Here is a 21,509-nt window from a genome sequence, read left to right as displayed (position 1 = left end):
CTGAACAAAATCTGCCCCGTGCATTCTACTTTCCCCCACCTGAGTCCAGCATAACGGTGTACGACACGGACTCCCATACAAAGCCTCATAAGGAGTCATCCCGATACTCGCCTGGTAACTGTTGTTGTAAGCAAACACTACCAAGCTCAAGTGCTCTGCCCAATGGCCACCCCAATCGAGCACACACATCCTCATCAAATCCTCCAACGTCTGGATCGTCCTCTATGATTGTCCATCTGTCTTGAGATAATAAGTTGTACTCATATGCACCGTAGTGTCCATCTCTGCCTCAAATGCCCTCCAGAACACCAAAGTGAACTTGGAATCCCTATCAGACACAATGCTCGTTGGCACCCCATGCAACCTGACTATCTCCTTCACATACTTCTTAGCCAAGACCGCTGCTCCATCAGTCTGCTTAATGGCCAGAAAATGTGCCGACTTAGTCAACCGGTCCACAATGACCCAAATAGCATCAAACGTCCTGGACACTGGCAAACCTACCACGAAGTCCATAGTAATCATATCCCACTTTCACTTTGGAATGGGAAGACTCTTCAGCAATCCACCTGGTACCTGATGCTCAGTCTTCACCAACTGACACACATCGCACCTCGCAAACCAACTAGCCACGCCCTTCTTCATCCCGACCTAGTGATAGTACCTCTTGAGATCATGGTACATTTTAGTCGCTCCTGGATGAATAGAGAACATGGTCGGATGAGCCTCTCTCTGGATCTCCTGCCTCAACTCCTCATCCTTAGGCACACAAATCCGCCCATGCCCCAAAATAATACCATTAGCCGAAACCTGATACTCTGAACCAACATTCTTTGAGGCATTCATCAGCCCCAAATCCTTCTCCTGAGCCAACCGCACTCTACACAACAGATCTGCTCTATCAGCTGCCACCAAACCCAACGGCTCCTGTGAAACAGCACACAGACACAACGCACTAATCTCTCCTACTAGAGACTCCATATCCTGCTCCTGAGCCGAAGCCGCCCGCTTCCGACTCAAAGCATCAGCAACCAAGTTAGCCTTACCAGGGTGATAGGCTATCTCCAAATCATAATCCGCCACCAGCTCCATCCACCGCCTCTGCCTCAAATTCAGCTCAGGCAGAGTGAATATATACTTCAGGCTCTTATGATCTGTAAACATTTGTACCTTTGCACCATAAAGATAAGATCTCCAAATCTTCAGGGAAAAAACTACTGCACCAATCTCCAAGTCATGAGTAGGATAGTTTTCCTAATGCTTCCGCAACTGCCACGAAGCATAGGCAATCACCTTCCCATGTTGTATCAACATGGTTCTCCCTGCTCACGCAAAGCCAACACTGGAGTAGTAGTCAACATATCCTTGAGGCTTACAAAGCCTTCCTCACACTCATATGACCAAACAAAAGGAACATCCTTCCCTGTCAACTTAGTCAACGGACGTGCTCTGCTCGCAAACCCCTGCACAAACCTCCTGTAGTAACCTGCCAGACCAAGGAAACTCCTGATCTCTGTGGCACTCTGCAGTCTAGGTCAATCCTTGATAGCCTGAATCTTCTCCGGATCTACAGAAACCCCATCTGCAAACACAATATGACCCAGAAAACCCATCTCACGCTGCCAAAAACTGCACTTGCTCAACTTAGGAAACAACTTCTGCTCTCGCAGCTTCTCCAGTACTGCCCTCAAATGCACTGCATGCTCTTCAGGACTCTTAGAATAAACCAGGATGTCGTCGATGAAAATGATGACAGACACGTCCAGAAACTCCTGAAACACGCTGTTCATACGTCTTATACCCCGTCCTGAAAACAGTCTTCCTCACATCTTCCTCACATCTGCCTCATCACCACAAACTCATAATGCCCATACCCCATCCTGAAAACAGTCTTCCTCACATTTGCCTCATCTATCGGGATCTGATGATAACCCGACGCCAGATCTACCTTGGAGAACCAAGTAGCACCTCTCAACTGATCCAACAACTCATCGATCCTCGGAAGAGGGTACTTGTTCTTCATAGTGACCCGGTTGAGACCCCTGTAATCAATACACAAGCGGAAACTCCCATCCTTCTTTTTAACGAATAAAACCGGCGCCCTCCACGGTGATACACTAGGACGGATGAATCCATTGCTCAACAAATCCTCTAACTGCTTCTTCAGCTCTGCCATCTCTGCTGGAGCCATCCTGTAAGGAGCCTTGAATAACGGCGTCATCCCTGGTTCCAGTTCAACCGTAAAAGGATCACACTGAGATGGTGGTAATCCCTGCAATGACTGGAACACATCCTCAAACTCCTCCACAACCTGAATACCGCTAACTGTAGACTTCCCCACTGACTCTAGAGTAGATATAGTAGCCAGATAAGCCTCACGGCCCTTCTCGATCATCTTCCCAGCCTGAATGACCGAGATCACGAGACTCCCTGAAGTCGGTCTAATCCCCTGAAAAACCAACCCCCCCCCCCCCCTGAACGATAAAACTCCAGTCTACCCCGATGACAATCCAGATGAACCATATGCCGATGCAACCAATCCATCCCCAAGATGACATCATACAACTCCACAGGGCTGATAAGAAAATCCGCTGGCCACGACCCTCCTACGATCTGAATATAAATACCTCTCACCCGTCCAATCACTCTCATAAACTTGGCTCCAGCAACTCTAACAACTCCCGCACGCTCTCCGGGATCTCCCCTGATACCCGCACTCTCTACACACTCCAGGGTAATGATGCTATGAGTAGCTCCAGAATCAAACATAACATGGGACTTAAACCCGCCCACCAACAAGGCCCCTACACAAACCTCATGTGTTGAGAACCTAACATTTTATCAGAGGCAACCATAAAATCTGAACTTACTAAGAATTCACAAAGACAGAGTACTAGAAATTATATCTATGATCGCCCCGACACTAATTCCACCAGCCTCTGTAATCGTGTAAACCTGTGGCGCATGCTCAATCCGTGTCACCTGCTGCCCTCCCAGCTGCACCGGCTGCTACCGGCTGCAACTTGGGGCACAAGGGCCTGATGTGCCCTGGCTCCCTGCAGTGATAGCATACATGAGCTGTTGCCGTCGGAGCACTCCTCTTGGGACAGTTAGCAACCTTGTGATCCTTGCTCCCACAACCGAAGCAACTCGCACCACTCGGCCTGTGCGTAACCTCCCACCTCCTCTTGGTTCCCTATGCAGGCTTGCCGCCCTTGCTAGAACCTCCATGATGTTCCACCTTCTTAGGCTGAACTGCTGGACTAACCACCACTGACTGTGACCGGATGTCCTCCTCGATCTCTGTTGTAGTCTCAATCAACTCTGCATGCGTAGCATAACTCCGCACTCTACAGTGAACCCTCAAATCATCACGTAGGACCCTCAAAAACCTCCTGATCTGAGCCTCCTCAGACTTCATATCCCGACCCCCATACCTCAGAAGTCGACTGAACTCCAAGTCAAGCTCCCGCAATGACCGAGTCCCCTGAGCTAGCAAAAGGAACTGCACCTCCAACCTATCTAGTGCCTCTCTAGGAAACTACTTGCAGTTGAACTCCAAGACGAAGTCAGGCCAAGACATCTCCCTATGCACTCTCCTAGCAGCCACAGAACTCCACCACAACTAAGCATCCCTAGTAATGTCGTGAACCGCTATATCAACCCAAAACTCCTCAGGACATCTGAGAGACTGGAAGTTACGTTCCACTCTCGTCCTCCACGCATCAGCAATAGTAGGATCAGTACCTCCCGAAAACCGCTCGGTACCTATATGGCTCATCTCTCTCAGCAAGCTAACATAACGAGAATGAACTCCTGCATCCACACCCGGTAACCGCTCTATCAACTGTGCTAACAAGCCCGCAAGATCGACCCCAGGAACTCCACCCGCTGGGACTCCCACAACTGGAACCCTAGCATCACCGACTACTGGAGCATCAACACCGCCCCCTCCGGCCACACTCATGCAATCTCCCTGGACACCCTGCGACTCGCCAACACCCTCTGCTGTCACACTCTTGTTTGCAGTCTCACTAACCGTTATGACTCTGCCCCTACCCTGATCACGTCCGCGTCCACGACCACGTCCGCGTCCACGACCACTCCGCGTCCACGAACACGTCCGCGTCCACGACCACAACCAGCAACAGCATCCTGTCTAACCATCGGCACTACCATGAATAGAAGGCTAAGCACGCAATTAACATAACACAAAAACATAAACTCACCGTGGAATCACATTGTAGGCTCGAAGATGATGTTCTGGGACTCCATGCCACACACCATTGACTAACTCACATAATCAATCAAGACATGCAATCCCAACATCAACAACAGAAACCTAGTGAACCCAAACCTAGAACCGTAAGGGCTTTGATGCCAAACTGAAACAATCCAACCCGTTTTTTTAAAAAATAATAAATAAAATAATAACTAAACTATAACTAGTGGTCCCATACCCACTAGCCACCTAACCACAATCACAACGAACAGCGGAAAATAACAAATACCAATAACCAATAATAAACCAATGTTATAACATAAACAATATCCAAATACCAAACAACAGGAAACACAAAACCAGCAACCTATCAATGTTTCTAATGACCCAACTCTAGCAACCTAGCAATGCCAGACAATAACCAATCGAGTCCCTAGAACATCCTCCTCTTCATTGCCTTGATTCCACGATCACACTTGCCCTTTACCTGCACCACAAACACAAATTGAGATGCATGAGTATTTGATAAACACTCAGTGAGGCAATCCTCCCATCTACTGGGCTATACACACAAGTAACTGTAATCCTAATTTCCAAACAATCAACACAAATAAACATACAAACCAGGGAATAAAACGTCATCTCGCTGGAAGGGAGGTGTCGACCGACAACAGCCAAGTGTCGACCGACACTACCCCACAATGTCGATCGATGCCGCTTCACTGGTGTCGACCGACACCAAGTGGTGTCGATCGACACTACCTCTGCAACCGCAACCCGCACGAAGCCGAGAGTCGAATCTCGCTCCCAAAACTCCACCAAATCGCAAATACATAAAACCCAAGCCAAATACGTCCTTAGGAACCTGTAGCAATCAATCCCAGCAAGAAAACACACAAAAACAGCAACAAACAAGCAAGAACAAGGAATCACAGGCTTAGATCAACCACGGTCATGCACTCACCTCTTTGCAAGAAGTTTCTGACCAACAATGACGAATACCTCACTCCCAACAAGCCTCTAGCACCCTCCTAGCTCCAGATCTCTCAAGAATCACCAAGAAATCTCACCAATCTCTCTCAAAACCTCAAGAACGCTTTTCTCTCTTTGTTTTCTCAAAAACGGCGTGAGACAAAACAAAAAAACGACCTAGGTCGTTTTCTCACTTTAATATCTCGGTTCAATGGTTTTCTCTAAACCAAACCGGTCCAAATCGATAATTAAGTTGAACTGGTCGAACCATAAATAACTGGTGTCGACCAATACCACTCTTGGTGTCGATCGTCACCCATTCCCAAAACTCAGAGTTTTGGTTCGCGGATGTTATAATCCCTAACCTCTAAAAATGGCGAAGAATACAGATATCTCTCCGAGAAAGATTTGGCCTCCTCCCAAAGTAATTTATCATTAGCCGCCTGATTTAAATTATCAAATTGCCCTGCCTCTGTTCCCTGGAAAACTTTTTTATTTCTATTCTTCCAAATTGACCATAGAATCCAAGGTAGACGGAAGGCTATATCTGAAACCCCCAAATGGGACGACGCTCGCCAGAATATAAAATCTAAATTCGAGTATATTGAATCATGGGGAAAGCCATCCGCGGCTAACGATACCGGAGACATCTCCCAGATACATCGCGAACTAGGACACTCAAAAAGAGTGTGGTTTCTATTTTTAATTATAAATAAAAATATTACTCAATATGTTTCATAAAGAGTGACATATTGGCATGTTTCCACTTGCTGTCAAATGACCACCCCTTTAAAATTGAAAATTAATCATCTTTACATTATTTTTTGTTAAATTTTGGTGCAATAGTTAGGTAAAATATGATTTTGACCCCNCCCCCCCCCCCCCCCAATTAAATTTTAAATTTTGTACATTCCAACTATATGTAACATGTTTATAATATGTCCCCGTACAAATTTCTACAATAATCTCTATAAATACATTTTAAAAAAAAAATCTTTCTAATTAATAAGTTGAAATAACAAGAAGAAAAGGAGATTTAGTCTTAAAACCATCACTGAAAGCACAAAATAACACTGTTTGTGAAAGAAAACATAAAAAAGTAAGAAAAAACTTAAAACAAAACTCTTTATGAAATGAGAAATTCCCTACATTAGCACTAAACTAAGATTTGTAGACAAATATAGCACATCTTACCTAAAGTTCCAAAAATAGCATTAAAAAATATATTATTATTTTATCTTCTAATTTTTTACAGAGACATTAATCTATCTAAAGCTTTTTCGCCATCGACGACGAAACTTGTAGTGAAGCTTCCGGTGAAACTTACAGTGAAGATTCCTATCTCAGATCTTCTTCTTCTTCTTCCTCATATTCTTCTTCTTCGGCGAAGCTTGCAGTTAAGCTTCACTATACGGTGCATTGAAGGTCATTGTCGTCGTCAACCGTAACGTTAGAAGCTTTCATCGCCACACCAAAATTAAGAGCCAGTCCTAACCGCCGACATCAATCCCGAGATAGAGAACTGGAATGGTTGATTTAATGACCTGAAGAAGCTGCGAGATTGGTAAATCAAGGAGAGATCGAACCTTAGATTTGGGAATTTAGTAACCAACCAATCCAAGCTATTGCAAGAGTAGTAAGACCAGATGAAATTAGATTCATGCTTTGAATCTGACGAGTTCGGAGGCATTCGTGAGAAACAACGACGGCGAGGACGTGGGTGGCACCACGGAGGATGAGCTTCTCGATGAGATCGGTGTTAGAAGGAAAAAGAGAAAAGGGAGTGTTGTTCATGTACTTGTGGAGAAGGTGAGGGTAGTTATGGCAAGAAGAAGCTATAGGTGAGAGATTTGAATAGACGAGAAGCTCATTAGGTGCAGATGAGGATGAGGAGGCAACACGTGAGGATTGGTGCTGAATTTTTCTCTCATGATACTCTAATCGAACAAGATTTAAGCTCTAGAAAGTATGATGATTGTGATCACAAGCTACCGATGCTACTAATTTGATGAATGTGAGGCTGATATATATGCTTATATGTGTTAGTATTTCACCAGATTCTTGGTCTAAATGTGGATGGCTTTCCAGTAACAACTGAAATTAATTACTGCTCCCATAGAAGACGTTAAGGCTCATGTATCACCAAGTTAAAAGCATGAAGATGTTACAACAAAAGCTCACTGATATCCCTTGTGCATTGGCTACTATGACATATTTGTGATGCAGCATGATGTTCGACAGCTAATGGTTATATTCATCAAGAGTTTGACGATTTTCAGAGACATACTAATTGTTAATCCAAAGTTGGCCACATAGATGTTGGTTTCAGATGTTTAGGAAGACCTTCAAAAAATTCAATATCATCTTCCTAAACATCATAAAATCCTTCCTAAACAGTATGAACCTCTTCCTAAACTTAGAGAAATATGTATTTAAATGTTTTTAATTATCTTTTGTCCCAATGTATTATCACAAGATTACTCTATTAGTAAGGGGTAATGTATCAACTCACAAATCTCTTTTTATATATATTTTTTCTTAATGAATGTCTTCCTAAAATTCAAAAAGTATTTCCTAAATATCTGAGAATCCTTCCTGAATTTGAATTAATGTTTTTACAATCTCTAGTAAGCGGATATGGTCTGTTTATGATGGTGGTTAGATATTGTTGATGATGGTTTATTGTGTTTTAGCTAACGCTTAGTGTTGGTCATATACTTGTAAAGGATAAATAGCTCACTTTTTTATATAATGAAAGTCATCCTGAATTGTAAAGGATTTTTCTTAAACATCATTCAGTTCTTCCTAAATATTTGGGAATCCTTCTTGAATGTTTGATTCAGATTCTTCTTATATGATTACCGGTGAAAACATAGCTACCTAGCAAAATATCCAAATCTTTAATACAAAACATCACATGGTGGTGAACAACGAAATGGCATAGTCAAAATCTCTTACAGAATAAGATAATTAAACAAAAGCATGATCGATCCTTTCTTTGTTTTTGGTGAATTGACATGGAAGAGATTTTCAAAAACACCTATGTTCATAAAAAACCAGAGTCTCTTGTAAAAGATATTGAAATTTTGATCATTAGAGCTTGCAACTAAATTTTGTACCAGAAATACTAAGAATCACCTCTTTGTGTAACCTAGTGAGACAGACCATTCCCATGCCAAATATCAAGCAGAAAATGGTGGATTTTCTGCAATTTTTTCCAGATCCGCAAAGAAAAAGTTAATACCATGAGATATTTGATAGCTACGACAAGAGATTATTGTTGAAGGAAACGGACGAAGAAAACCAACTTGAAGCAGAAGATGAAATGTTTATATGGAATATTATTGTAGGAGGAACTCACAGCTAGAGGGATGGGCTTCTGAAAAGCAGTGTTGGCTGTGAGCAAGACTTCATAAGTAGCGTTGAAGCTACAAATTACAAAAGATTTAAGAGTTAAATATATGTAAACTTGAAGCTTGACACAATGAATAATTAAGCTTTAATTATGTACCTTATTACAAGTTTAAGAAGCATCTCGGAAGTTACTAACTTTGTCCTTCCATGTAATGAACAGTTGGTCATCTATCCAAGCTTCTTCTTTCCCCTTTGCAATCTCAGATTTGCAAAACCAATCCTGAATCAAATCCATTGCGGATTTAAGTACAAAAGCTCTTTCACATTGATCAATTACCCAATCATTTTGATATCTAAAACCTGCAACAACAGAATCAAATTGGCATCGCCGGTGTTTATCAACAAGACTGCATTCATAGTCAAACTCACCAGCATAGTGAAATGTTGATTTCCAAATCCCAGCACAAAACCCTATTATGTGCATCGTCGTCACCGTAATCGCTCATCCTAACTTCCTTCCCGGTTTTTCTACACTCTCTTCATTCTCTATGGTTTTCAAATCAATTCGTTACTCTTGAAGCTCGAGCCTTCCCCATTGTCACCGTAATCCGATTTTTCATTCTGGTGAAGCTGCTTTATCGTCTCCGATTAGATCACTTGGTCGGTAAAAACTTAAGAACCATCGATAAAGATGGATATTTTTATGAAATACTTTAATTAATTATTTTTAGTATTTTTAAATTAGAAAATGTGTGCTAAGTTTGGAAAATAAAAAAATGTGTGCTAAGTTTGGAAGAAAGATTTAAAATGGTGTTAAAATAGAGATTACAATTTATTTAAAACCTAATAATGATTTTAATCTCATACACAACATGGGACATCATCTAGTAGCAAAGATTACGAAATCGCGTTTAATTCCCAACGGATTCCTTTTAATACTCTATGGGGTCTTCATTGGATCTGTTATATGTCAGATGGCCACACTCTCTTCATTTTGAGATGTAGGAGATCAACAAAAATGTGGAATGTTCTAACTAAATTAAATACATTAGCAATAGGAAGTTAGAAACCATTCAGAACATTTTCTTTGTTGAAAACTTGAAATACCTTATTTTACCTTAAGAGTAGAAAATCCATTTCGACTCTTATTTTCTTATTTACGAGAATGTTAAANAAAAAAAAAAAAAAAAAAAAAAAAAAAAAAAAAAAAAAAAAAAAAAACTTGTAAACTAGAAAACACACTTATCTTTGAAATATGCGATTAACGAGTAAATTATGTATTTATTGATCATGTAGTTGGTGCGTCCAACATAATTTGATTATACCCACCACCAAACTACCATAACTAATTTTGCTGACACCAGTGTCATAGACTCATAGCCATAGATTCACATTACACAATGATAGCCACATGTTCGCAAGTTAGACTGCACCTAAAAGAAACACCACAAACTATACTTTCTTAAACTTACCACATGCTATATTCGCCTATGCAATTAATACTATATGCCTAGAAGACAGTGTATTCATTATATACTTATATGATTAATAGGTTACATAATAATCAACTTATTTAAATTTGTGTTACATGCTACGTACATATTAAAAGGCATATATATGAACAAGAAAACTGGACAAAAATGTTTTTATTGTTTGCTTTGTACCTATGGCTATAGGCTAAATATAGATCTGAAAACTTAGTATCAAATTTCAACTATGTTATATGGCTAGAAATGTTCTTTAATTTTTTCGTGACGAGAGAATATCCACAAAAGACATAGCATTTGTCCACCAGATGTCCCAATTTGTCATAGTGAGACACTGAGAACAAATAGATCTGTTTTTTCTTCAAGTTAAGATCACTACGTAGACTAATTAAGCAACAAACAACAGGAACAGTCCATGATTTAGCTACTAGGAAATTAAGATCACTCATGAACTTGAAGATCCAATGTTTCTTTAATTTGACTAAAACATCTTGGTCCAAAATGCATGAACGACGCAATGGGTAAATTATTAGATTTTGCAGTGGCTAAGACTGGAAATAATATTTTGCTTGGCAAAGGAATATCTAATGAATTATTTTTGATTATATATATATATATATGTATATATTTATTCAGAATAATTGTCGAATGAATTATTGGTAGTTGATGTACATAATAACACAATATATATGTGGTCAAAACGTGATTCTTATGTCACATTCTTTTCGGAAATCATTCTAACTTATTATATACAATATAGACATAGATAGCTAATATATACCTCTCTATTTTATTTCTTTAAAGAGAAAAATATACTTACGCCAGGAAAAATAAAATAGTTTCTTTAATTTTTTTGCTTATCTTTCTCCTTTTTATCTAAGCCGTTTCCGTGCCATAAGTAATGGAGGCAGCTTTCAAGGCTTTATGGTCGTCTTGGTTACGCTCTAAACCCCGAAATAGCTGGTGAGACCACACACACATATTCACTTGAGGGGACTTGGCCCTTTTAAAAACAACTAATTTCATGCCTTTTCCCGCTATATTTGCCACTTTCTCCTAACCAACTCTTTTAAATTCATATAAAACCAACAAACAACACACAAAAAAAACCTCATTTATTCACCTTTCTTTTCTTGAATATAGCCTTTTATATATTAAAAAAATATAAAAATTAAAAAGTAAAAAAAGGACGTAAATTGGAAAGAAAAAAAAAAACAAAAATTGGTCCCCCTGTGTCTTCTTTTTGCTCACTGGCCCCTTTTTTTTGGCTTCGCTCTATCTCTCTAATCACTCTCTCCTCGCCGACACTTTCTTCTCCTCCTCTTTCTTCTTCCCTGATCATTTCATTACATCTCAAAAAAAAAAAAAAAACTACAGTAAAACCAGAAGAAGATCATCAGCATTTACGTATATATCAAAGGTCCTCCAAGTAGTGTAAGTTACTTTTCTATTTTGTGTCAATCTTGTTTTGTTAGTCGTGGCAGGGCAGGTAGAAATGCTGATGGCCCATGGACGCAAAACTATCAATTTATTTATGTCTTAAAGACAAAATTTAATAGTATAATACAAAGGCTTTAGGTGATACTATGTTGTCTCTTAATGCTCATCGTGTCTCGTAAAAATCCAACTTTGTTTTTTTTATAAATTAAATGTCCTTTGAATTTTCAACTGTCTCTCTCTCAATACTCTGGATTTTTTTGTTTGTTTGTTTCTGATAGTTGTTGCAACATCAAGTTTCTGATTTTTTCTATTTTTTCATCTTCCCTACAACTTGAGTATTTAAAGAAGCAATATAAAATTTGGATTTTAAAATAGATACATTTTTAATATTTTTTTTTTGTCATTTTTGTATTAGTTCTATCTTCTCTCACAAAACAAAAAGAAAAAGGAGTTGTGAGAAAGAAAAAATGGCAGTGGAGAAAGATAGAAAAGTGGATCATGTGACTGTGAAGAAGAGGAACATTGTATTGGTTGGAATCCGAATTGATGAGAGTGGCAAAGAGATCTTGAAATGGGCACTTGAAGAAGTAGCTGAACATGGAGATTGTGTAGTTGTTGTCCATGTTTGTTATACTTCTTGTACGCTCTTCTTCTTCTATTCATGTTATTATTTTTTTATTTAAAAGTTTCTATATACTAAATTTTGATTTATGGCATTTATTTTCTGAGTTATGATTGATACGGATCGTGCCTTGAAAAGCAAGTCATCGCTTGATCGGTACTTAGAACTTTACAGTGGATTCTGCTCAACAAAGAAGGTATCTTTAGATCTTTTTCCGGGATTAGTTTGCGTAAAGACAATATTTTGTTAGCAATGTGTATACCGTTTTTGAGAACAGATTGAGCTCAAAGGAGAAGTTTTAAAGGGCAATTCAGTTTTAGGGGTTCTAGTTAAAGAGGCGAAGAGATACAACGCTATGTCAGTTGTTGTTGGAGTTAAACAACAAAGGAAATTAAGGTGAGAAAATCTATAAGTAGAAACTTATATAAATGTTTTTGATATTCTCTTATTGATTTTTAGATGTTTTTTTATTAGTCTAAAAATAGCTAAAGGCTGCGCAAAGGAGCTTCCTTCAACAACCGATGTTTTGGCCATCCACAGAGGGAATATTGTCTTTAGACGTTCCAACCATTACCAACTACCTCTTGGTTCGTTTGGTTCTCCTTATGACCAGAATCTTTGACTCTGTATAAAGTCTAAATAACATTTTTCAAAATCGAAATCGGTTTTACCAGATTTAGAATTTGATTCTTCTTGCAGCTCAAAAGATGAGTTCAAGAACAAATTCTGAACTTTCTGATGGATTTTCAGACAAGGAAAGCCAACTGAAGTATGAAGAATCTATGGTTAAATGCATAGAGCTCCCAGGAACAATGGGACAAGAGAAGAGGAAGATTTCAGGAAGATCGCTATCTCTTCCATCAGTAGAGTTAATAGACAAGAAACCGGGTTGGCCATTGCTAAGAACAGCCACTTTAGCTAGTCCAATGGTTCACCAACAGACTAGGAAAATATCAGTTGTCAATTGGGTCATGAGCTTGCCTGAACGATTTCCTCATCATCCGAATCTGACTTCTCAACCGAGCTTTTGTGATAAACAACTTAAAGACATACTCAAGGAAATAAACAGATGGTTCAGCTATGATGTTCTTAAGATAGCAACATCAGATTTCTCTTCAGGTACTAACGAAGCACTACTATGTTTTTATTGTGTTAACATCCACTTTATCGGATTCTTGTTTCGATTATAGAGAATCTAATCGGGAAAGGAGGATGTAACGAAGTGTACAAAGGGTTTCTTGAAGATGGTAAAGCCGTGGCGGTGAAGATCTTGAAACCATCTGTTAAAGAAGCAGTGAAGGAGTTTGTTCATGAAGTGAGCATAATCTCTTCTTTGACTCACTCAAACATCTCCCCTTTGATTGGTGTATGCGTTCATTACAACGATCTAATCTCTGTTTACAATCTCTCATCCAGAGGGAGTTTGGAGGAAACTCTTCAATGTTAGTACAATACTACTTTATTCTCTTAATTAATCATCTTGAGACATAATTTTATAGAAGAGTAAACTAATGTTTCAGTTTCTTCAGGTAAGCATGTATTGAGATGGGAAGAGAGATTCAAGATAGCAATTGGATTAGGGGAAGCTCTTGATTATCTCCATAACCAATGTTCTAGTCCTGTGATCCACAGAGACGTCAAATCTTCAAATGTTCTTCTCTCGCATGAGTTCGAACCTCAGGTATTGTGATTCAAAACTTGTGAAGTAATTTACGTGAAAACTCATAAAGATTTAACCTTTTATTAAATCTTTATTGCGTGAATAGCTGTCAGATTTTGGACTTTCGATGTGGGGATCAAAGTCTTGTCGATACACGATACAAAGAGACGTGGTTGGAACGTTTGGATACCTAGCTCCTGAGTACTTTATGTATGGAAAAGTCAGTGATAAAGTCGATGTATATGCCTTTGGAGTAGTTTTGCTTGAGCTCATTTCAGGAAGAACTCCTATATCATCTGATAGCCCAAGAGGACAAGAGAGTTTGGTCATGTGGGTAAGTGTTGGTTTGGTTTACTTGTAGCATACGAAATCATCATTGGAAAACTTTAAAAGAGATTACTTGGGTTGCAGGCAAAACCAATGATCGAAAAAGGCAATGCAAAAGAGCTCTTGGATCCGAATATCTCTGGGAATTTCGACGAGGATCAGTTTCATAAGATGGTTCTTGCTGCTACACATTGTCTCACAAGAGCAGCCACTCATCGTCCCAATATCAGAGAGGTTAATTACAATAATTTTGCAAGACATATAATCGAATTCGAGTGTCGGATCCTCTGCTTTTGACCATTCATTGTGCCAAGATCTCTAACCTTTTAGTCACTTATGCAATAACAATTTTGCAGATATTGAAGCTGCTAAGATGCGAAGATGAAGTAGCAAAATGGGTGAAGATAGTAGAAGAAGACGAAGATTGTTTCGATGACGAGGTTTACCCAAATTCGAACACAGAGCTTCACTTGAGCCTCGCGATGGTCGACGTGGAGGATAATGACTCCGTGTCAATCAGTAGCTTGGAGAGAAGTAACAACAGCCTTTTCTCTTCTTCTTCCTCACAGGAGCTTCAGTCTTAATTACGGTTTGTGCTTAGTGTCTCCAGTTCACTTGAGCAACACGTCATCTCTCACTGTATTTGCAACAAATCACACTAGATATCACTTTTCTGACTTGGCTTTTTTGTCGGAAAAGTATGTTTCCTCTTTTTTTTTGTATAGATAGATGAGAGGAGGAGAATATAAACTAATGACTAATTTTAAAATGGGTGATAAATTGATAATTTTCATGAATTAGTATTAATTACTACGACTAGGCTAGAACAAGAATTTTGCATAACGATATTTTGATCATTTCTTTTTACATTTTTATCTATATGAATATAATTTTATTCAAAATAAGATGATTATATGTTTATAATATACAGAAGAAATAGATACATTGGTTTGAAATATATTTTGAGTAATGAAAAATATATAAATATAGGGAATAATATTGTTTTCAAGATGTTTAGTGGTTTACAGTCGGAACAATGATCTTTTTCGTATACATCCAAGCCATAATTTTTGAGTAATTCTCAAAAATACCACTAACAGACAATGTGACAGAAATGTTGTAGAAAACTATGGGAGTCCCCATGTTTACAATCTTCTGTATTGAGGTACACTTTTCAGCTCACTGGTCATAGTTTATGGATCTAACGAAACAGACGGCGTGATGGGGATCCTCACCAGACTAACCAACTCCAGCCCCTATACTCATCGGCATAATAGATATGAATGCTCGCCTAAGCATCTTGACGACTTCCCCGGCTTATGGAGGTGCTTCGCTATTGGTTCCAAACCCGTAGCTACGAGTTTTCTTGCTGCAATTTGTAATCTTCTTAAAATTTTAAAATGGGCTTGACGTTGCATTTATTGTAAACCAGTTTTTTTTATGAATATAATTGGGAAAATTCCCAAAAAAACACAAGTTTAATATTTGCCAGAAAAAAACATGAACTTTTTTCGTTACCAAAAAAATACACAGATATTTTTTAGTTGATGAAAAATACACGAACTATTATCTTTTTCCAATTTCTCATGTCTCTGTTACGACCGTTAACGGCATTGTGACGGTGTTACTATTTTAAAAAAAAAATTCCAGAAAAAAAAAACAAACTATTTATTTTTACCAGAAAAATACATGAACTTTGTTTTCTTTACCTGAAAAATACATAATTTTTTGGCAAAGAAAAATTATGTATTTTTCAGCAAAGAAAAAACAGTTAAAGTATTTTTCTGGCAAAAATAAATAGTTTGTGTATTTTTCTGGAATTTTTTAAAAAAATAGTAACGCCGTCACGATGCCGTTAACGGTCGTAACAGAGACGAGGAAAAATTGAAAAAAGATAATAGTTCATGTATTTTTTATCAACTAAAAAATAATCTGCATATTTTACTGACAACGAAAAATGTTCATATTTTTTTCTGGCAAATATTAAATAATTGGTGTTTTTTAGGGAATTTTCCCGAATATAATTTTACATTAAAAAAAAAACAATTCTTGGGTTCACTACTAAGGTGAACCCCTTTGTTCACTTCTTCTTATTTTAACCAATACGAATATGACATGTCATAATACATTTAATAAGCTATTCATTCAAATTCTTATAAAATAAGAAAACAAAATCTGTATACATTATAAAATTAAAAACTCAAACCGCTTTTTTATAAACCCTAACCATCTCATTTGTAAATCCAAACCGAGATATAATTTCATTTTAATTGTAAAATTTAAACCTGAACCACTTCTTGTAAACCCAAACCGACATATAATTTTGTTTTAATTATAAAATCAAAACTCTAACCACATTATTTGTAAACCCAAACCGACATATAATTTTATTTTATTTGTAAAATCTAAACCCTAATCACCTTATTCGTAAACCCAAACCGACACATAATTTCGTTTTAATTTTAAAATCCAAACCAAACCAATATAATTTTCCTTAATTAAAAGTATACAAAATTTGTTTCCTTAATTTATTTTGCTTTTTAATTTAATTTTGATTTATTTTATAAATGAAATAATGTATAGAAAATTTTGATTGGTTAAAAAGGAGGAAGTGAAGAAAGGGGTTAACATTAGGAATGAAACCTAACTATTTTTCGAAAAAAAATTATGAGTGCATGATTCAAAAAGGTCTTGGTCAAGGAATGACTTCGATCTTGCATTTTGGTGAAGCTCGTGGAAGAGTCCAAAGGTCAAGTATATAATTGGGCACTGTGAAGTCATATGCAGCACTTATTCTGACCAGTTCAAGACACGGCAGTTTCGCCAAGAAATGCTTCACTTGGTTCAGATCTTTTCTACTCTCTCCTCCGTAACCTGATATTTCCAGCACTTTCACTCGAGATGTTGATAGGCAAGACGATCTATTCTCCCTGGAGCCATAGCAAACACATACATCCCCACAAGTACCTTTTGCAATGCGGTGCTTTAGACCCTGAAGCATAAAGGACACCAAGATCTACGGATATAATACACATATCAGTATTTATGGCGGTTATGATGTTTTAAGCGTGTCATGAGATACCTTAAAAATGAGAGTTTCTAGATTTGGAAAGTTTTTGATCAGAAGTGGCAGTATTCTCCATCCACGCTTCTTTTCGCTTTCGATAGATAGACAAACAAGGCTATCGAACACTGGTAATCCTTTACAGGAGAAGTAAAGCAGCTGCGAAAAAAAACCCCCCAAATCAGCTATTCATCACTCAAAAACACACAATATTTTAAAGCAACTCGCACCATAATGCACATCAATTCTCATACTCCTAATCAAGCATAGTTTATCTTTTTTCTTTTCTTTTTATTAAGCAACACAAAAAAAAATTGTGAGAAGAATGAAAAAGGTCGAAGTACGTATAGCAGACTGACCTCATGAAAAACACTAGATAAGTGAAGAACCCTAACGTTACTTATTGCATTGATGAGATGTATCATATTCTTGTGAGCATTTCCATGCATATATTGGTCCCCATATTTCCCCTCCGTCCGAAGGATGATTGAGTCTAGCTTCAATGAGAGAATCCAACTTAACTTTTAGAAACTTGCTCCCAACTTCATACGAAATCTCAAAGAATGCAAGATTAGGAAAATCAAATGAAATGTCGCGGACGTAATTAAATCGGACGCGTAGTCTCTTTAGAGATGGAGACGACCATTGTAGTTGTACCGGAAGGTGCTTCTCAGATTTCAATTCCTCAAACTCAAATTCCTGCAGAACAGGGCAACGAGATAGAAGTGTTTCAACAACATTACGATCTCCATCAAAATCAATTGAGTAAAGTCATAATTTCCTAAGCAAAGGAAGAGAAACATCATGAGGAAGCTTGACTATAAACAAACGCCCTATGCTCAGCTTAACCAATGTATTGCTCATCAAGTTCAACGTAAGCACTCGCGGAAATTTTCCTAGGAAAGTGATGAACAGATCAAGATCCACAAACACCACGGTTGAGCACATTACATATCCAGCTCTGAACACAAGCTGGATCAAGACCGTTGATGTCCAAATCGGTCGCAATTAGAATATTTAGTTCGGTAAAAAGGAGGTCGAAGTCCACTTTATAAATCGGTGCGAAGGCACAAAAAGACGGGCTACAACATGAATTAGACGAGTTAAAACGATGAGATTTTAGCACAAGAGACGAGCTCATAGCTCGTCGATCCTAACTTAGACGAGGGATAGAGCTGGTCTTTTATGGCGTATTCTTTCCTTCTTTTTCGGTCTCATTTCTCAAACGCCGTACGTACATATTTTATAGGAAACTGTGTTGGTTCGTCCTTCGAAAAGACCAAAGTACCTCTCTTCCCTTTGAGGTTTACTTGGGCTTTTTCTGGGCCGAGCCTTTTGTTGGGGTGAAGATCTACCCCTAACAAAGACAATCTCCAACACCAACATGACTGTTTAAAGAGACCTTCTTTATACACGAATCGCCTTGCAGATTAAGCAAGTTGGAAACGAAAGCCGTGAACCTCTTAGAATTTTCAGGCCACTCTTGTGTTGACTCACGCACAGAATCACGATCATCGATATCGAGATTGTAAACGAAAGCAAAAACACTCCATCTCTTCGAGAGCACTGACGTTGAAGCTGCCTGTTTTGTGGAGAGGGAGGATAAGATGCACCCAAGAAGCTCATCTGGTAGACGGCTGATTGCATCTTGAGCATCCATTATTACTCAAACCCTAAAACGTAACACACAAAAATAATTAGCAAGAACTTGCAAGTGACACACACAATCATGCGGAACTAACAATCTGGGGTTTTAAGTATATCTTGACACATGATAATATATTACCTAGGTTCGAACTGGTCGATCGTCTCTAGCTCTAGGGTTTTATGATTCTGTTTTGAGAACAATTAGGCAAATTACTTTTCTTATTATATTCTCTCGGTACGAGATTCCAGTTGTGACTTGGGCATTCCGTGATTTCAGGTTAAACTGGTCCGGTTATAGTGGGGCATTTTCAAAATACCAATTTTTCTGTGTCATTTGTTGAAAATACATTTTTATGTTCTCTAATTTTTAAATTATCTCTTTTAAATTTACAAAATAACTAAATTTTAAATTTTAACCTTTTAAAACTATCCCGAAATTTAAAATAGAGAACCAAACTAATAAAATCTAGCCAAACAAAAATTACATATATATCTATCTATATATATATATATATATATCTTAAAGGAGAAATTTAAAATATTATTTAATCAGCACAGAACGTAGTTTAGAACAAAAAAAATCGAACAAAACATATGCAAATAAACAAACACGTTTTAAAGCTCCCACTACTATATGCATTAAAACTGGTTTAAGTACACTTTATGGGCCCAACAAAACATTAAACGGGCCACCAATACTAGTTCTTAGTCCTACGTCTGCTTCACCAAATTTTTAACGTTCGCTCACCAACTTCTTTTTTTTCATCCTTTTAACTTTTGGCCTTCGTCGTACCCAATTTATTTCTCTCTCTCCCTTAAAGGCTTTAACCATCTTTTCTCCAATTTCAAGAAAAAAAAAAAATGTCGCCGTCGTTTTGCTCCGGTCGATGCTCCGTCGCGTTCTTCCTCCTAATCTCCGCCGTTCCCATATCTTACCTCATTTCCTTAGAGCTAGCCGTTCCTTCGACTCACGTCTTCTCTTACCATAGCTCCGGCTACTTCCGCGAGTGCGCCAAATGGGACGACGTTGGTCGGAGGTTCCTCGTCTCCTTCATGGACGGAGGTGGAATCGGCGAGATTGTTATTAAAGATTCCGACGACGACGTTCTTGAAGAAGTCACTTTAGTCAAAGACGTTGACCTCGCCGGTAACGCTTCCCTAGGAATCTCTATAGACCGCGTCAGAAACCGTCTCCTAGTCGCCGTCTCAGACTTGCTTGGTAACCGTTACAGCGCTTTAGCTGCGTATGATTTGTCGACGTGGCGCCGTCTCTTCTTAGCTGAACTCAGCTGCCATGGTGATGGTAAGTAAAAAGCCTTCTTCTTCCTCTAGTGTGGTGAGCCGTCGACAGTTTCTTGAATAGGTTTGAGAATATAGCTTATGTGGATGTTATGTAGGTAAAGAGAAAACGTTTGCAGACGATGTAGCTGTTGATGAAGAAGGCAATGCTTATGTGACTGATGCAGTAGGTAGTAAAATTTGGAAGGTTGATGTTAATGGGGAGGTTCTGTATACGATTACAAGTCCTCTGTTTACTCCACCTGGATGGTACAATAACTTTGTTGCCCTTAACGGTATTGTTTATCATCCGGACGGGTTCCTTATTGTTATCCACACTTTCTCTGGTTACTTGTACAAAATCGACTTAACGGATGGGAATCAAGTTAGTGTAATTGATGTTTCTGGTGGTACATTGAGGTTTGGAGATGGGCTTGAGTTGTTGTCTCCAACTAAGATTGTTGTTGCAGGTAAAAGTTAAGACATCTTTTGTGAAGTTCTGTTTTTTTTTTTAAAAGCCAATGCCAATGAATGTGAGTGTGGTTTCAGGTAGTCCGTCTTCTAAACTGGTGGAGAGTTTAGATGGGTGGAAGACAGCTTCTGTGACGGGTTGGTTCAGCAGCGGTATGGTTCATAGGTTAGCCTCGTCAGCTACAGTTAAGGAAGGAAGAGTTTATCTAAACCACATTGTTGGATTTGGGTCTAAAAAGAAACACATGCTTGTAGAAGCTGTGTTTTAGAGACTTTTCTTTATCTCTTGTTAAATTGTGCTAATGATCTCTACATGATTCTATTCAGCTCTGATGTAAAAAACTTGTTTCCATCAAATTTATGTTAATCTATTACATATACACCATTCTAATTACGATTATCAATTTTATCGTCTATGAATTTTTTTAGAAGATTTCAACCAAACTTTGATAGAAGGTGTAGAAAAAACAAAATCACTAAAGGTGAGGCGGTCATGACGAGTCTTGGCGTTCGTCCAGGAAGCAAAATATTCCATCGAATCATACTGATGCAACGTGACCACGTGTCGTAGCTTGATGAACAACAACCAAAAATCAAGTGGGATGTACAACTAAGCAAAGACTAGAAAACAGAGAGCATATTGGATTTAATGGAATACTATGGTATAATATAATTTCCCATTAACCAGAAAACACAGATCAAGAATCAAATCTTATTGCTAATTTTGACAAAGGTTCTTCTTTCACGATCACTAGTTTACATCACTCATGTTAAGATAAATTTTCAAGAGGTAAGGCAAGTAAGCGAAAAAAAAAAAATAGTGGATGGTGATTTGAAAGAGGCAAGGTAACTAAATATTAATTTTAGTTGTGAAGATTTAATGGTCTAAAAGAAAAAAAAAAAAATGTAAAAAAACTCAAGAAAAGAAGAATTTAACAAATTTTGTGTGAAATTTTAGCAAGTCA

General features: G+C 38.2%; 2 protein-coding genes, 1 long non-coding RNA gene and 1 pseudogene across 7 annotated transcripts; 2 read left to right on the top strand and 2 right to left on the bottom strand.

Moving 5' to 3' along the window:
• LOC104791897 lies at positions 6,091-9,431 on the bottom strand. 2 transcript variants are annotated; one of them, XR_768971.2, is made up of 5 exons: positions 8,978-9,431; positions 8,706-8,828; positions 8,556-8,622; positions 8,333-8,399; positions 6,091-8,234 (listed from the first exon to the last, which is right to left on the bottom strand). It is a non-coding gene; the product is annotated as an uncharacterized LOC104791897 (long non-coding RNA). The 2 variants fall into 2 exon arrangements; XR_768969.2 differs by having other exon boundaries at positions 6,091-8,399; positions 8,978-9,427.
• LOC104791879 (receptor-like cytosolic serine/threonine-protein kinase RBK1) lies at positions 11,195-14,900 on the top strand. Of its 4 annotated transcripts, none has more exons than XM_010517894.2 (11): positions 11,195-11,469; positions 11,891-12,114; positions 12,205-12,293; positions 12,375-12,493; positions 12,572-12,684; positions 12,848-13,216; positions 13,288-13,539; positions 13,627-13,778; positions 13,864-14,091; positions 14,169-14,318; positions 14,441-14,900. In XM_010517894.2, the coding sequence occupies exons 2-11, from the start codon at positions 11,943-11,945 to the stop codon at positions 14,666-14,668; spliced, it is 1,872 nt and encodes a 623-aa protein (XP_010516196.1). In that variant the 5' UTR covers positions 11,195-11,469; positions 11,891-11,942; the 3' UTR covers positions 14,669-14,900. The 4 variants fall into 4 exon arrangements, with proteins under 4 accessions (XP_010516196.1, XP_010516187.1, XP_010516178.1 ...); XM_010517885.2 differs by having other exon boundaries at positions 11,198-11,469; positions 12,220-12,293; positions 12,797-13,216; XM_010517876.2 differs by having other exon boundaries at positions 11,198-11,469; positions 12,797-13,216.
• Positions 16,780-18,808, bottom strand: LOC109127063 (annotated as a pseudogene).
• LOC104791868 lies at positions 19,551-20,924 on the top strand. Its single transcript, XM_010517865.1, has 3 exons — positions 19,551-20,098; positions 20,193-20,543; positions 20,623-20,924. The coding sequence occupies exons 1-3, from the start codon at positions 19,657-19,659 to the stop codon at positions 20,811-20,813; spliced, it is 984 nt and encodes a 327-aa protein (XP_010516167.1). The 5' UTR covers positions 19,551-19,656; the 3' UTR covers positions 20,814-20,924.

This window comes from Camelina sativa, chromosome 1, assembly GCF_000633955.1.
Source record: "Camelina sativa cultivar DH55 chromosome 1, Cs, whole genome shotgun sequence".
NCBI lineage: Eukaryota > Viridiplantae > Streptophyta > Magnoliopsida > Brassicales > Brassicaceae > Camelina > Camelina sativa.
This window is presented reverse-complemented; position numbering and strand designations above follow the sequence as displayed.

Excerpts from the sequence above, each read along its gene's own strand:
- LOC104791879 (XM_010517876.2), top strand. The coding sequence starts at position 11,943 with ATGGCAGTGGAGAAAGATAGAAAAGTGGATCATGTGACTGTGAAGAAG. Across the intron at positions 12,294-12,374 it reads GATTCTGCTCAACAAAGAAG|ATTGAGCTCAAAGGAGAAGT; the intron begins GTATCTTTAGAT and ends TTTTGAGAACAG. Across the intron at positions 14,319-14,440 it reads ATCGTCCCAATATCAGAGAG|ATATTGAAGCTGCTAAGATG; the intron begins GTTAATTACAAT and ends ACAATTTTGCAG.
- LOC104791868 (XM_010517865.1), top strand. The coding sequence starts at position 19,657 with ATGTCGCCGTCGTTTTGCTCCGGTCGATGCTCCGTCGCGTTCTTCCTC. Across the intron at positions 20,099-20,192 it reads ACTCAGCTGCCATGGTGATG|GTAAAGAGAAAACGTTTGCA; the intron begins GTAAGTAAAAAG and ends GATGTTATGTAG. Across the intron at positions 20,544-20,622 it reads AACTAAGATTGTTGTTGCAG|GTAGTCCGTCTTCTAAACTG; the intron begins GTAAAAGTTAAG and ends GTGTGGTTTCAG.